Source organism: Xiphophorus hellerii, chromosome 12 (assembly GCF_003331165.1).
Source record: "Xiphophorus hellerii strain 12219 chromosome 12, Xiphophorus_hellerii-4.1, whole genome shotgun sequence".
Lineage (NCBI taxonomy): Eukaryota > Metazoa > Chordata > Actinopteri > Cyprinodontiformes > Poeciliidae > Xiphophorus > Xiphophorus hellerii.
In genome coordinates, this window is record NC_045683.1 from 4,330,821 (window position 1) to 4,347,706 (window position 16,886).

The 16,886-nt window shown below is 38.5% G+C and overlaps 1 protein-coding gene across 2 annotated transcripts in view; it reads right to left on the reverse strand.

Moving 5' to 3' along the window:
* The window catches only part of fras1 (Fraser extracellular matrix complex subunit 1), a 297,850-nt gene that overhangs the window by 26,534 nt on the left and 254,430 nt on the right, over positions 1–16,886 (reverse strand). For both annotated transcript variants that reach the window (XM_032578347.1, XM_032578346.1), the window contains 5 exons: positions 15,973–16,092; positions 14,181–14,360; positions 5,255–5,379; positions 3,232–3,372; positions 2,193–2,420 (listed from right to left, as the gene is read on the reverse strand). In XM_032578347.1, the coding sequence (XP_032434238.1) occupies positions 2,193–2,420; positions 3,232–3,372; positions 5,255–5,379; positions 14,181–14,360; positions 15,973–16,092 (794 nt within the window). The remainder of the gene's footprint in view (positions 1–2,192; positions 2,421–3,231; positions 3,373–5,254; positions 5,380–14,180; positions 14,361–15,972; positions 16,093–16,886) is intronic.

Sequence of the window (16,886 nt, forward strand, 5' to 3'; positions counted from 1 at the left end):
CTGCTATTAGCTAAGCTAATAGCAGCAGCAATCCCACGCTTGTATTATGGTCCTTTTAAGCATAAGCTAATTTTCTGCACATGTCCCTAGATGAGCTTTTCTAAACAACATACAGTATGTAAAAACTATAAAGAAGTCAAATGATAATACTAATTTAAAATAATAAAACATTCTGTTTCTTTGCGGTCGCATTTAATTAGTATTATGAACAACCATGTAAAAAATTGGATTTGAGAATCAAAACCTGCTGTGAACTTAATCTAAGTTCAGTAGATAACTAAAGAACCTGTCTTGGGTCTCATAGACTTTTTAAATTTTAATAATTTAAAAAGATTCTACGTTTCGTTATATGTTGATACATATGACAATAGTTCTGATTGAGGTACTACCTTCTTTTCAAGTCATGAATGTATGATATGCTAAGAGGAGTTTGAAATTCTGTCAAAACTGTTAAAAATAACTCAGTGTGTTTAAAACACTTCCTGCTGAGACAATCAGCCACACGGGGAAACTGGCACCAATACAATGAGACGATTAACAACCTGTTTATGTTGCACTTATTCAAAACAAATCTGCATTCGGCTCCGTTTCCCTGAGGCGTCTCTCTACGTTTATCACACATAAATCGACTGTCATCTCGCTTCATGTTTTTAATCTGCTAGTGAATCACACAAGGAAAATTTCTCATTATGACCTAAATTGTCTCTTTTTTAAACATCCAGTTGTGAATCCTTATATAAAATTTACAGACTGAAAAGTGGAAAAAACATAAAAAGCAACCACTTGAAGAAATGGTAGAAAAATACACTCAAAGGAATCAGAAATTTAGATTGAATTTGTGAAATGTTTTGTTAAATGTATATGATTTTTTTCTTTTTTTACTTTAAATTTGACAGCAAACATTTATAGTCAAATGTGGTAATTTTGTGGTGAACCAAGCCAAAATAACCAGCAATGAATTGAGCCAAGTGGCTTCTAGCCAATCAAATCACGCTCTTTTAATCATGTGATTCAAGTGGTGTTGAGTCATACCATTGTTTTTCTGCAGGTGAAATTTTTCTGATGAATTTGAATAAATAAATATTAATTTAGATAATATAACAAGATAAAAATTGAGTGGCATTAATTCAGTATCTAAAAAATATCTGAGATCTGATTGAACTATATTTCTTCAATATTAAATCTAAAAAACTGTTGAATTTTTTTCCACTTTCAAAATTAACAAATTCATTTTCAGTTTATTTTTTAGGTTTTTCTTCCAGTTTAAAAAAAAAACATTTTGTGGAGAACAAACTTTATGGACTGAAATAAATTTACCTCCATTTTCTCTGCATTCCAGGATTCTTCCTTAGAGTCACAGTTTAGCAAAACTGCTCCTCTCGGAAAACCCATAAAAAGTTCACAACTACACCAGAACCTTCAGAGCCACATAAAGACAGTTACAAAGTCGGCCTTCTATCACCTGAAGAACATTTCCAGGTTTGAAGGATTAATGAACCAGCAAGATCCAGAGAAACTCATCCATGCTTTTATCTTTAGTCACATTGATTACTGAAAGAGTGTCTTCACAGGTCTGGCTAAAACAAATCAGTCAGATCCAGAACACTGCTGCTGGTGTTCTGACTAAAATCAGGACGATAGAGCACATCACCTCAGTGTTAAAGTCCTTCCACTGAGAGAATAGCTTTAAAATACTGTTGTTAGTTTATAAATCACTGAACTACTTAAGAGATCTGCTGCTGTTGTATCAACCTTCCAGATCTCTCATGTCTGCTGGTTCTGGTTCTGCTCTGCATCCACAGAACCAGAACCAAACATGGAGAAGCAGCATTCAGCTTCTATGCACCACAAATCTGGAACAAACTTCCAGAAAACTGAAAAACAGCCAAAACACTGACTTCCTTTAAATCTAGACTAAAAGCCCACCTGTTTAGAGTTGCTTTTGAAGCCTTATAAATGAAACATTAATCAACATTTTGATGTGAAATACCAGCACTTGACAAAATGAAGTCAATTGTTGACTTTATATTTTTGTGTTTTCATGATGTGAAGCACTTTGAGCAGCCTTGTTGCAAATAAGCTTGATTGACTGAAACTACACAAGTCAACCAGCCTGCAGACACAAAATCCCACCTTTTCAATGATCCATCTCAAATAAAAACCCCACAAAGCTGCCACACAGAAACACACACCTCCTTGTCGGCCTCCTCCACCATGAAGAAGACGTTGGTGCCGTCGGCCACGGTGAAGGTGAAGCGGTCTTTGAGCGAGTTGGAGCCGTCGTGGTTGTAGCTGATGCGGTTCTGGTAGATGTCGTCCATGGTGAAGGTGCCGGTCTGCCGGTAGTGCTGGCCGTTGCTGCTGCGCTCGATGGTCCCGTGGCGGGGAGGCTGGACGACGGTGAAGACGACGAACTCCGCCTCGAGGAGAAAACAGACGTTAACGACTTCGTATTTTTGTTTTGCCCAGTAGAAAAATTACACCAGAATGTAGAAGGAACTACACCAATACCTGATTTGCTGATAGGTAAAAAATAAATAGTTTTGAATCTGTTTTTTCAGTTTCAGAATAAATTTTTAAAAAAGCTGGAGTCTGTAACTTTTATGAAAACTGTTTTCTACATCTTTGCTAAAGCTGTCACCATGTTGAGACAGAAAAGATCAATCTCTTCAAAACAACCAATCAGAGCCAGGGGGAAGGCTATAGAGCTACCAATCAATCTCACCTACTCGTGCTAAATGTTCTAATAATTTGGGTTGTGTTTAACATTTTGTATTGTAACAAAATTATGTTGATAATAATTAAAAATGTAATGTTCGGATCTGGCCAAATTTGTTTCATTCTTGAAATTTTGTGGCACAAAATCACTCCAAGGGCCACAAATGGCCCTCACTTTGGACACCTCTGATCTAAGCTAAATTAAACTAAACGTTCAAGCAACAGAGAGTTCATAAAATTTTAATCCAAAACTATCTGCATCTGACCTAAAGTAGTCCTGAATTTTGTGAATGGGATTTAGTTTTAATCTGGCTTAGATAGATTTCATTAAAGGAGATTCACTGGTTAATCCCAAAGTCCTCCAGAGGCACGAAAAGGCTGAATCACATTACTGGCGAGACGTCAAATCTTTATGATTTGAAACACAAAATCCTCAGCTGACCCCAATAGAGTGTGAATAAAATAATCACATTAGCAGGGTGTGTAAATAGTGTTAAATGTTAATTATTTTACCTCTGTGTCTGCATCTGTGGCTTTCAGCTCAAACTCAGTGATGGTTTTCCTCACGCCCTCCTGGACTCTCATGCCAGGAACCTGCAGCAGTGGCAGCGAGTCGTCCACTGGCTTTATGGTGATGTAGAAAGTCTGAGCAACCTGCAGGAAAGCAACGGTTAACTAACAATGGATTGCTCCAAACCAAAAGAAGCCAAAAACTCTACTCAAGCAAGAGTAGCAATACAACATATTTTTACTCAAGTAGAAGTAAAAAGTAGCTGCCTAAGAAATGAATAAGAGTAAAAACGTATTTGGTAAAAAGTCTACCGGATTTCAGACTGTTTTTTGTTGGCCAAAATTAGTTTGCATTTATATTCATTTAACTATTTTTACATTTTATTTGACAAACTAAACGTATTGTGTATATTTGTAAATGATTATATTTTTCATTCTAGTGACTGTTAAAAAATCTTGTTTTGACTTTACATATTTGGGCAAATAAAAAAAAGCACAAAATGTTTAATTTAGTTTTTGATATTGTTATTGAGGTATTTAAATAAATATATTGTGATAATATTTTTTGCCAATATCGTCCAACCATAGATGGCATTTTCACACCTGATAGCCCGGTAGACGGATCGATTCGGGAGCAAAGTTGCAACATTTGTTACATTTTCAGCTGCTGCAGTTTGATTTGACTGCACGGCATCAAACAGATGAAATGTTTTGAAAAAACTGTTCCCCTCCTCGCCTGTGGGGGCGCTGAACCAAAAACCGAATGGAAAGCCTTTGAAATAGACACTGAACAATTACACTAGCCAAAAATCTCCCACACACTGTTAGCTCTCAGGCGTAAACAACCTTTCTCATGTTTTCTTTTCTCCTCGTGATTTCCATTAATTTGAATTAGAAAGGCAAATTTATGCATAAGGTGACGCTAACGTGCTAATTTTTTACCCCTGAGCAGCTTCTGCGTAAGGTTTATTTGATACAGGTCAAGCAAATGACAGGATTAGTGAAACACTGACTGTTGTGTTCAGCATGAAAGAGCATTCAATGGAAGAAAATGAAAACGTTATAGTCGGTATGGTGGAAAGGGACATTTCTGGCTAATAAAAGAAAGGATGAGTGCGTAGATCAGTGCATATACTGTAAAATAGAATTGGCGTTTCACAAATCAGGCATGTTGCACATTCATAAGGAAATAAATTTTTGCTAACAATGAATGCATTTTCTGGACAATCAGAGTCATAAAAAAATTGAAATTAAAAGCAAATTAGAAACATTATTTTGTAATAAAATATATATCCATACTTGAGACTGAAAGTCGCCTCAATTTAAGATTGATTTTTAATTTTTGAAAGTTAATGTGAAATGTTTTATTTCTCATCTGTTTTAACGTGTTAAAAATTTGTCTTTTATACTTCAAACTAAAAATAATGTGTGAATCACATTGCATTTTAAGAAATAAACAGTTTTTTATTTAAGAAAAAAACAATTGTTTTTACAATCTTTTTCTCTTCCAAATATTATTTTACCTACACTGTAAAAAAAAAGACAATGTCTCTTAATTACGGTAAAATACTGTAATTAATAGCTGTAGTTGCCAGAATTTTGTCATAAATTCTGGCAATATGGTAACAATATTTTACCATATTCAGTATTTAATAAAATATGGTAAAAAAATCTATATTTTTTTATGTAAAATACCGGCAGCTGTCAGTATTTTATCGCAAATTAGAGATGTGGTTTTTTTTTTACAGCATAGCTTCAGTAGCTAATAAAGACAAGTTTTTATTCGATTACTCAATTAATCATCAGAGTAATTGATAGATTAATCGATTAATAAAATAATTGTTTACAGCCCTATATGAGACAAAAGCAGAACTTTTTGTAAGGTGTGCATTTGTAACATTTGGTGAAAAAAACACAGACATTATGCCAGAAAAAGATCCTATAGTCAAACACGGTGGAGGCAGAGTGATGGTTTCAGAGTAAATAAGAAGGAATCTTTTCTCGTCAGCACCTTCCCCTCTTTTACCTCGTTTGTCCCGTCGGACACGGTGAAGGAGAACTGGTCAGCGTGTTTTTCTTCTTCACTGGTATGGACATACTGGATGCTGCGAGACGCCAGATCAGCCTGAGTGAAGGAGCTGATTCTGGTTCCTGGAGAAAAGAAACATTAAAACGTCATCAGCTGATTTATTAATTCATGAAAATTGTGTTTGTTTAGACTTACAAGTTTTTTTTTTCTTCAGATCTACTTATATATAAGCTGTTTTTCTGCAGAAATTAAACTTTTTAATAAAAATATTTTAAGTTTTGTTTATGGTTGTGCAGATGAAGATAAAAGTTTTTTTCACAAAACTATTTTACAATTAAAAAAAAAAAAGTATTTTGTAGCCAACAATTACAGAAAACTGTGATTAAAGTCAGAATGTGAGAAAAAAGTCAGAACTCTGAGATTCTTCCTTCTTTATTTCTTTCCTTTATTTAACCAGGCTAACTCCATCGAGACCCAGATCTCATTTTCAATGCAGACCTGGAGAGAAATCTGCAACACAGTCAGATTAAAGTCAGAATTCTCAGATAAAAGTATGAACTCTGAGAAAAAAATGTTGAAATCTTGAGATTAAAGTCAAAATTATGAAGAAAAAAAGTCCGAATTGTTAGAAAAAAAGTCAGACTTTTAATTCCTTTTTTTCTGTTTCCCTAATCCTCTTCAGCAAAACTGTACATTTTCCTACAAATTCCAGAACATACTGATTTGGAGCAGCATGGAGACTCTGTTTACACACAAACCAGGTCTGACATCTTTAGTTGATGAATTCGCCTTTTGACGTCTCTGGCTGTAGAACGGGTTCACTAACAGAGATCGTTCGGTTATCCTGACATTTCTCATGCACTGAGTCGTCATTCCGCCGCAGCCGTCAGCTAGCTGTGCATGTTAGCATGAAAATGACAGATTGACTAGCAGCGATTATCCAGAGGAGCTTGGTGGCTCTGAGGTGAAGTGAAGCTCGGAAAACGGAGAGATCATCAGCATGCTGCGGCTGCATCCAGCCGCCTGAAGCATCCATTCAGCTCAGGCTGAGACCTGCAGCAGCACTGAGGCTGAATCTACTCTCTGTAAAGACGAATTCTTCTGTTGTGTTAACAACAAATACTTAGATTTTTCACTTGTAATTAGTAAAAACACACAGGGCTGCAGTTTCTCTGCAGTAAATGGATCAATAATCTTAAGATGATTTCAGATTTCAGAAACCTTCATATTAACCTGAAACTTCCACTACAAAATGTCAAGATAATTTAGTTTCGATGGCACCTTTGAACAATATTCACATAAAGGAAGAGGAAGATCTAACACTTTCTGTAAATTAGATTAATTGGATAAATCTGAAAGCAACTGTATGACAGCGTTACTCTGAAGAAACTTTAGAGTTTTAAAAGAAAAAAAAATTGCTGGAAAAAAATACAACTCTGAAATTTCCGTGTGTTTTTAGAACTTTTCTGACAATCTCAAAATTTCTCAGTTTTTTGGTAATAATTTACTCTTACCAAAGAGTAATTTATTGCCCTAATAATTTAGGACAATAATTTATTACCCTAAATTATTTTAAATTAATTTAGGACAAGAAATTATTAAAGTCCTAATATTCGTCTGTACAACCCAGATTTTCCAAACTTGTAAAAAAAAATAAAAAAAAAAGATTTAAGCTTTCTTTTCTGAGATGTCAACATACCTTTTAAAGAATAAAGTATATTTAAAACCATTTAAAGTAAAAAGAAAAATGAACTTTGTCAAGAAAATCCGAGCTCATCCCACTTCCCCATGCTGGAGATTTTAGTTTAGCAGTAATAAAAAATAAAGTTATCTTTAAAATGAATCACTCAAGTGACATCTAGGCCCAGCAGTAGACTTAAGTGTCAATAAAATAAATCTGGTTGTGTGTGTTGTTTTGTCTCATGCAAACTTTGCTTTAATTCTACTTTTTTCTATCTAATCATAAGAAATCATAGTCAGACAGAGAGAGTCATGAAACAGGAAAAGCAGGTTTCCTGGAAAAAGAGGAAGTTTCCAGCCTGCAGATTTATAAAAATAGCTGAGACTATTCCTTATTTTAAAGCATGAAAGTTTGAAAGAATGAAATCTAAAACATTTTGAGTAATTTGATAAGATTCAAAGTAAAATACTTATATTAATATTGGTTTACTTGTAATAATATTTACACGAACATTTGTGGGAACACTTACAAGAAAAACAAGTAACTGTAATTTTAGTATTAAATAATTAGAATCATGGATTATTCTTGGTTTCTTTTCAGAAAAACATCTGTAATAACTCACATTAGGATTATAATAAGTATAATTAATAAGTTATGGTTATAAAATCATAAATGAATGATAGATCAGAGAAGCTAAAGAAAATAAATGTAATATAAATGTGATTTTGACATTGAACTTGAAATGGTGTAAAAGGTGTAACTGCAATTAAACATCACTGATATGTTGTAGGTAGATAGTAGGTGAAAGGTGAACGGTTAAGGGAAAAAGGGGAACTAACAGGAGAGCAGAGATGATCAACGCCTTATTTAGGTAAAAGGTTGTGCAGGCAATGGACAGGAGGTTGAGCAACTCTGAGACATTAGCACAGACATCAGGACATAATGTCTGAAGGACAGTGATGGATGTGAGGTCATCTGTCTAAGCAGACAGCCAATGAAAACGCACCAAAAGGGTGGATAAACCCTATATAAGGTGGGTGCAAAAGAGGAACCTTTCGTTGGATCCTCCGGGCAGCTTCGAGCCAAGAGATGGACAAAGAACTCTGCAGCTGAAGAAGAGCCGGAGCCACAGAGCCGAAGACTGTCCCGCTCATGGAGACCAACCGGTCAGGCCCACAACCTGTGGCTTCAAATCGCACTTCTCTCATCGGCTGGGTTCAGACCCCAAAGACAAAGATGAAGACAAAGACAAAGGCAAAGACAAAGAAGAAGAACTGGTGCCTTTTTTCCTGCCAGCACCAAGTCCTGTGTGACCTCACCATCCATGCGGAGAAGAAGCTCATCAGACCTGCGGAGATCCTGACCTTCGCCGATCAACATCTTCCTCCTGCTGCAACATCTTCTTCATCATCAAGCCAGGTCTGGGGTTCGAAACGTCAAACTCCGTCCGTCTCTCTCAAAGGTTCCCTTTTTTTTAGTTCGCAGTATCAGCAGTAGGGAAAGACAGACTAGATGATTGATTTTACTCATTTGATTATTTCTGCTACTGAATTAAGCTGTACTGACCCTTGCAAAACTGCCTTACTAATAAAATATTTAGCATAAAGAAAATCTAAAAGATGTTGTGGACATTCAGTTAATGAGTCACCTTAAAGTTCTTTGATGGTTGTAAAATAGCTGTGATGTTTGATTCTGGAGAGGAAAAAGTTTAAAATGTTTTTAGGTTGCTGGTAGCCCAAATTTAAAACGTCATCCTTGGGACTCGCCCGAGTCACTAAAACCTACCTGGTTCAATAACAAATGCAAGTTGTAAAATAGAGAACGAGCGACCGTTAACAGGTGTGCTCTGTGAAACTAGTTGGCTGTAGGCTGCTCAGTCTGGCTAATTCACAGGGGGAAGAAGGGTGGGACACCTGGATGTAGGCCGTCAGAAAACCAGGCGAATCGTTTCTCGAAACCAGCTTAAACAGAGTTTACTTCAGTCCTGGACAGGGTAAATCCCGGCAGATTTAGGAAACTCAATTAACCCGTTAGAAGGAGAGCTGGTAGCACATCTCCCCTCTCAGAAGAGGAAGCAGAGAGTGAGACAGTAGAGACAGAAGGAAGGAGGGGGGGGGTGTTGCGCAACAACAAGTGGCGCCCAACGTGGGGCCCAGACTAACGGAGTAGGAGGGCCCTGCCAAGTCAGTGAAAACAGATGTGAGGATCTGAATAGCTCACTTGGTTTGTTAACTCTTAGGGAATAGAGTTAATGGTGACTGATATGGCCGTCAGTTACAACCCTTGCAGTAACTGTATGTCATACAGGTGAGGGAAAGCTTCTACTGAGGATAAATGACCGGATCCAGACAGTGAAGCTAGTAGCCAACATAGTCTAGACCCATCCCTGCTCGAGAGCGCAAAGAGAGGCTTTGGGGGATAGACAACTCGAACCGACAGAGAGACGAAGTGATGGATGATCACTTCGAGGAGGAAAATCTGGGGAAGAAACCGGAGGAAGCCGGCCGCCCAGATCGTTTGGAGAAAGAGGAGACCTCAACAGAACTGCATCAGCTTCTACACAGCTACTGTGACTCAGACCTGAAGCAAGGGGGGGAGTTGGTTCCAAGAATGAGGAACTGAAACATCAACCCCTGACAAAGAAAAGTTGTCTCAGTCTTGCTGGAGTGGTTTGTGATGTAATGCTGACAAGAAAAGAAAAGACCAGCCAGCAAGCATGCACAAGAAACAGAGAAAAGTATCATCAGCTGACGATGGATGAGGAAGCACACCGCGTCCTCCACTGCAGCCATCGAGAAGACATCCGGCAACAGAGGAACAAACACCAGCAGCTGACATCATCACACAGACGCAGACATGGTTAAAGACATCCTGCTGGACCCGGAGCTTGAAATTGGACCAGCACAACCCACCAGTAAGAAACGACCGCAAGCGACATCTGAGAAGCCAGGACAACTGGAATGGACAGTCCACACCGATGGATCCAGAAAGGGGTCCGACCAGTCGGCATACTGGGGATTTATTCTGAAGCAAGACGGCAAAGAGAGATGCCGTCAGAAAGGAAAAGCTCCCGGTAGTGCTCAAGCCGGAGAAGTAACGGCAGTACTGGAAGGATTGCTGGAGCTGGTGAAAAGGAAAATCAAGATTTGTGGAAGAAGAAAGCAGAACTGAGGCTCCGCCCGAAACTTGAGGTGCAGCGACAAGGCGCACACCTGAGAAGAAGCCCTATGAAGGGGCAAAGATGACGACTTTTCGTGCCACTAAGAAAGGTTGTCTCTGCCGGTGTCGAGGTGGGACAGAACACCTAAGGACAGGTGGTCCTAGAGTAGCACGGGGACCAGGTAGTACGGTGCGTGCATAAGGCCCTCGAATATGCAGGCGTGCTACACCCCCGTGAAGAACTGAGCAAGCAGGACTGCTGGATGTCCCTTCAGCCCATCCGATGCAGCTGTGTGACTTTGAGGTATGTGGTCGATACGCAGGTTGCCGAGGGCAGCGGATGGAAGGTTTGTTCATCAAGAGCACAGTCCCATGGGGTTCAGTCTGCATGGATGTAGCAGAGCCAATGGGGACAACAGGAAAGAGAGGTGAGAAGTACCTCTTGGTGCTGATGGACACAGTGACAACTGCTAGAAGAGCAGGTCTTCCCCTGCAGAGGAACTCCGTTCACGTCACAGAAAGCAGGGAGGCGAAGACACTTCTCCTTTTTGCTCAGGGAAGGAAAAGGGAAGTTGCAGCTCGAAGTGTCACTGAAAACAGGGCAGAGAGTTTGGATTAAAGCTCAAGATCGGCCTGCAACTACGGTGATCAAGCTGAGATTCAACGCCCAAGATTTTGTAAAGTAAGTACTGAACTTCAACACAGTACTACTGATGAAGAAAGGGGTCCATGAGGAAGCAGTGCTTAAGCCAGTTCTTAGCTACAGCAAACCAGAACATTACAAGAAGATGGCCAGAGAATCAAGCACCATGCCATCCTACAGTAGACTGGCCACTATTACAGGAAGGTTGCCGTTCAAAGAACAACTTCAAGGCTTTGGACTGGGAGGGCCGTGAAGAAATTGGACTATGCTAAAGAAGAACTCCTGTCACAACCTGATGGATTAAAATGGAAAAGGATCATGATTACGTATAAAGCGTCATGATGCTTATGCTTTTTGCTTTGCTCTGCTGAACAGCCAGAAATTTTTTTTTTTTTTGAGGCCTTCTGTCTCAGCCCATCTTCCCTTCCCTAAAGAACCATTCCACATCCTGAAGAACCGACAGTTCATCCAGCGAAGGTTCTTGTAGAAGAATCAGAGCGATCCAAGTTTTCTTCGACATTCATCACCTCATGGGGAAAATCAAAACTCCAAGGAGGGGGTGTCAAGAGAAGTGGAGTTTTGATGACTACACTGAGCCCTCTGTGACAACTGAGGATGAAGAATCTGCATCTTCACATCCCAGACGAACATCTTCTCTTTCCAGGGGATGAGGACGGCGAACTGCAGGAGGGTGATGGACTCCCAGCATGTGAAAGGTCTGACCTCGTGGAGGGGGTGTCAAGAAAATCCGAGCTCATCCCACTTCCCCATGCTGGAGATTTTAGTTTAGCAGTAATAAAAAATAAAGTTATCTTTAAAATGAATCACTCAAGTGACATCTAGGCCCAGCAGTAGACTTAAGTGTCAATAAAATAAATCTGGTTGTGTGTGTTGTTTTGTCTCATGCAAACTTTGCTTTAATTCTACTTTTTTCTATCTAATCATAAGAAATCATAGTCAGACAGAGAGAGTCATGAAACAGGAAAAGCAGGTTTCCTGGAAAAAGAGGAAGTTTCCAGCCTGTAGATTTATAAAAATAGCTGAGACTATTCCTTATTTTAAAGCATGAAAGTTTGAAAGAATGAAATCTAAAACATTTTGAGTAATTTGATAAGATTCAAAGTAAAATACTTATATTAATAATGGTTTACTTGTAATAATATTTACACGAACATTTGTGGGAACACTTACAAGAAAAACAAGTAACTGTAATTTTAGTATTAAATAATTAGAATCATGGATTATTCTTGGTTTCTTTTCAGAAAAACATCTGTAATAACTCACATTAGGATTATAATAAGTATAATTAATAAGTTATGGTTATAAAATCATAAATGAATGATAAATCAGAGAAGCTGAAGAAAATAAATGTGATATAAGTTATGGTTATAAAATTATAAATGAATGCTAAATCAGAGAAGCTAAAGAAAATAAATGTAATATAAATGTGATTTTGACATTGAACTTGAAATGGTGTAAAAGGTGTAACTGCAATTAAACATCACTGATATGTTGTAGGTAGATAGTAGGTGAAAGGTGAACGGTTAAGGGAAAAAGGGGAACTAACAGGAGAGCAGAGATGATCAACGCCTTATTTAGGTAAAAGGTTGTGCAGGCAATGGACAGGAGGTTGAGCAACTCTGAGACATTAGCACAGACATCAGGACATAATGTCTGAAGGACAGTGATGGATGTGAGGTCATCTGTCTAAGCAGACAGCCAATGAAAACGCACCAAAAGGGTGGATAAACCCTATATAAGGTGGGTGCAAAAGAGGAACCTTTCGTTGGATCCTCCGGGCAGCTTCGAGCCAAGAGATGGACAAAGAACTCTGCAGCTGAAGAAGAGCCGGAGCCACAGAGCCGAAGACTGTCCCGCTCATGGAGACCAACCGGTCAGGCCCACAACCTGTGGCTTCAAATCGCACTTGTCTCATCGGCTGGGTTCAGACCCCAAAGACAAAGATGAAGACAAAGACAAAGGCAAAGAAGAAGAACTGGTGCCTTTTTTCCTGCCAGCACCAAGTCCTGTGTGACCTCACCATCCATGCGGAGAAGAAGCTCATCAGACCTGCGGAGATCCTGACCTTCGCCGATCAACATCTTCCTCCTGCTGCAACATCTTCTTCATCATCAAGCCAGGTCTGGGGTTCGAAACGTCAAACTCCGTCCGTCTCTCTCAAAGGTTCCCTTTTTTTTAGTTCGCAGTATCAGCAGTAGGGAAAGACAGACTAGATGATTGATTTTACTCATTTGATTATTTCTGCTACTGAATTAAGCTGTACTGACCCTTGCAAAACTGCCTTACTAATAAAATATTTAGCATAAAGAAAATCTAAAAGATGTTGTGGACATTCAGTTAATGAGTCACCTTAAAGTTCTTTGATGGTTGTAAAATAGCTGTGATGTTTGATTCTGGAGAGGAAAAAGTTTAAAATGTTTTTAGGTTGCTGGTAGCCCAAATTTAAAACGTCATCCTTGGGACTCGCCCGAGTCACTAAAACCTACCTGGTTCAATAACAAATGCAAGTTGTAAAATAGAGAACGAGCGACCGTTAACAGGTGTGCTCTGTGAAACTAGTTGGCTGTAGGCTGCTCAGTCTGGCTAATTCACAGGGGGAAGAAGGGTGGGACACCTGGATGTAGGCCGTCAGAAAACCAGGCGAATCGTTTCTCGAAACCAGCTTAAACAGAGTTTACTTCAGTCCTGGACAGGGTAAATCCCGGCAGATTTAGGAAACTCAATTAACCCGTTAGAAGGAGAGCTGGTAGCACATCTCCCCTCTCAGAAGAGGAAGCAGAGAGTGAGACAGTAGAGACAGAAGGAAGGAGGGGGGGGGTGTTGCGCAACAACAACTTGTAATATGGAAAAAATGTTTTGTTACAAGTAAAATTATCTGCCAGTGGAGAAAGTATTTCTGGTCTGGTTTCTCATTCAAATATCACAGAAAATGAGAGAAAAATAAATTACAAATAATAAATCCTTAATATTGATTGAAAAAATATAATAGCTTTTATGGTGTCTGGAAAACGAGCTGTTTCAAACAACTTCTGATTGTTGGGCAATATTTGACGGACACTGCAACCAAAGGTGAGCTCCAGCTGACTAGCCATTGGTTCCTGGAAAAGACGAGCGTTTTGCTGTCGACTTACTATTTAGAAACCACTTGCTACTTTTTTGCTGGTTGTGCAGGAGGCTCTACTTTTGCTTTTCAAAGATGCACGCTTGTACTTGTATAATTATGCCTCTGTTAGCAGCTATTTTTACGTGTGAGAGTGAACGTTGGGTTGAGGGGCATGGCCAGCAGCAGCTTATTTGGATTTAAATTGACAAGACACAATAAAAGTAAAATAATCTAATTATCCAAGAAGCATTTTGTGAAAAAAATGTCATAAATATTTCTCTCCCAACCTGTTGTAGGAAGCATAACAGGCACCTACCTGGGTTGGTAACATGCTCCAGCTGCCCCAGACTCGTCTGCTTGGTGATCCGGTAGACGAGTTCGCCCGGTTCGCTGTCCTGGTCGCTGGCCGACAGCTGCAGCGTGGTCAGCTTCTTCACCGAGTTTTCATCCAGCACCAAACCTTTGTTGGTCACCACAGAGGGAGGGAGATGATCCTCTGGAGAGGAAGACAAATATATGAAAAAACCACTCACTGGACAAAAGCAGTAACCGATCAAACTTTTCAAGCATTTTCAAACATTTGGGGATAAAAACAATACAAATGAACTGAAGAAGATAGTTTTAATTCACTGTTTTATTACTGTTTTTAATTATGTATTCTGATAATTTTCTACATTTCACAGCAGGGACAAGTTATACTAAAATATATTTTTTTTTTTAGTTTGGAACCTGACTGGAACAAGAACAAAACATTATTTTAACAAAAAATATAAAACGTAAGACAACTTTTATTTCTATTACACTAATCAATAAGTCATTGAGCTATTAGGAACAATAAATATTTATTATAGTGAAACAAGCCAAACAAAATATACTAAGAAAGTTACAAACAAAATATTGCACTTTTTTTCTTTTCTAGCATTTGGCAAATAAAAATAATTTTGGAAATTCTAACTAACAAAAAAAATCTAAAGTTTAGTCTGATTTAACTTCAGGCAGAAATAAAAAAAGAACTCTGTGTCCCTTTATTTGGTGTATGAAAACATCTGGTTGCAACTGTTTCTACTTTTAGGTTTTTAATAAAACGTTAAATTGCATTTTATTACAAAACTTCATTTTGAATATTTACGAACCTTTAAATATTAAAATTCAAGCATTTTCAAGGACCAGTTTGAACCCTGAACAGAGAAATTTAACAGGAGCAGGAGCAACAAAAGAGGATCCAACCCGTTATAAATGTGGAAAAAGGGTTAAAAGTTAAAACAGGTAAAGTGAAAAGGAGAGATGTGAACAGAAACCCTGCTGATATAAAAAATATAACAGAACAGCACAGAAAGCTGGCAGAAAATAACAAATGGTGAGGCTGTTGAGCTGCGAGGAAGAGAAAATCTGTCAGGATCCACCGGAATCACAGCAGGTTTCACCCTCAGGAGGAAGAGCTGAAACTCGAGTTTGGAGACCGGGAAGAGAGGGAAGATGAAATCTGAGATATACAAGTAACTACACCGTAAAAAAAAGGTATTGTTAGTCTACTTTCAAATGCAAATATCTTCGTATACTTGAAATAAGACAAAACTAACTTACAAGTAACTTTTCAGCAGCTTGAATTATCAGAATCAGAATAAGTACTAGTTCCACTGACAGACTATCAGTGGAACTGATAGTCTGTCTTCATCAATATTAATTAATTAATTAATTAATTATTTACTTAAAACAAGCTCCTATTTCTAGCTTGCAAAATTACTTTGCAAGATTTTGTGTTTTTGTAGTGTACTGTGTTGACTTCAATGCAATCCCCAAGTTGTTGTCAAACAATTGCGAACAAAAGAAAAGCCAAAGCATAACACAAAAATCAGTTAATACTCCTTTCAAATAGTGGCAATAAAATAATCTGTGGGAATTTGCGGGGTTAATTAAATGCATCAGTAGCTGAGAAGTTAAAAAGAAAAGTCCTCTGCAGACGTTTTGTATTCGGTTTGTGTCCCGTGTCGAGCGCAGGACAAAGGCATAAATCTGTAGTAATTGCCTTGTCTTCTCCAACAAATGAAAGAACAGTTCAGCCCTTTCTCTTTTTAGCTGCAGGTAGCGGCGAGCGGAGGAAACCTCACCGAGAACGCTGATGAAGAACGACTGGTCGATCAGTTTGCTGCCCTCGGGATCGACCAGGTTGAACTTGAAAGACAGGCTGCCTCCTTTCTCGCCTTTCTCATGGCTGTACCGCAGCAGGCCTGCAAGAAACCAGAAACAGAAAACACCCGTTGTCATGACAACTCAAAGCATGGCGCTAACTGCTGTGACTGCTACACAATATTAAATCGCATGTGATTACAGCAACTTCAGCTCGAGTGAGACGAATCAGGAGCGCTGGCTTTACCTGCATCCAACAGAAATAACTTTATATTTGTTTTTCTGTGTAAACACGAATGAGTGGCGTTAATTTTTAGATGCTTTTAGTTTGATAAGCCCGTTTTTTAACAACAAAACACTTGTCTTTTCCAGCAGCCATTGTACAGCAGTAAAGCCAGCTGACCAAACATGCTGGAGCTCAGCTGGGGTTACTAGGTAACAGGCGGAATTCTGTTGGGGTTGCTAGGTAACGGGCTGCACCTGCTGATTTGTGACATTATAATCTCAAGGTTTTTGGAAGAGCTCGAGATTGTGATTGAAAGCGCTAAGTTGGCAGTGGGAGAAGGCGGAGGAGTTTTATTTTCATCACAGATTATCTGTTTCATGTTATACTGTCGTAACATTCTGACAATTTCTACAAATGTTTAAATTTCTTTTGTAAAAGTTACAAACTGCAGCTTTAATGTGTTTTTGTATATTTTAAAATAATGATTATGTGAACAAAGCAGGGCAAGAGAATAAGCTGAGAGAGAGAAGAACGCCAGTACTACGAGTTCATAAGCATTTTTGTTGATTGGTCTACCTTTAAGATAAATATAATACGGGCTTTGATTAACAGAAAAGGGAAAAAAAGCATGAAGAGAGACTAAAAAACCCTGACAAAATCAAATATAAA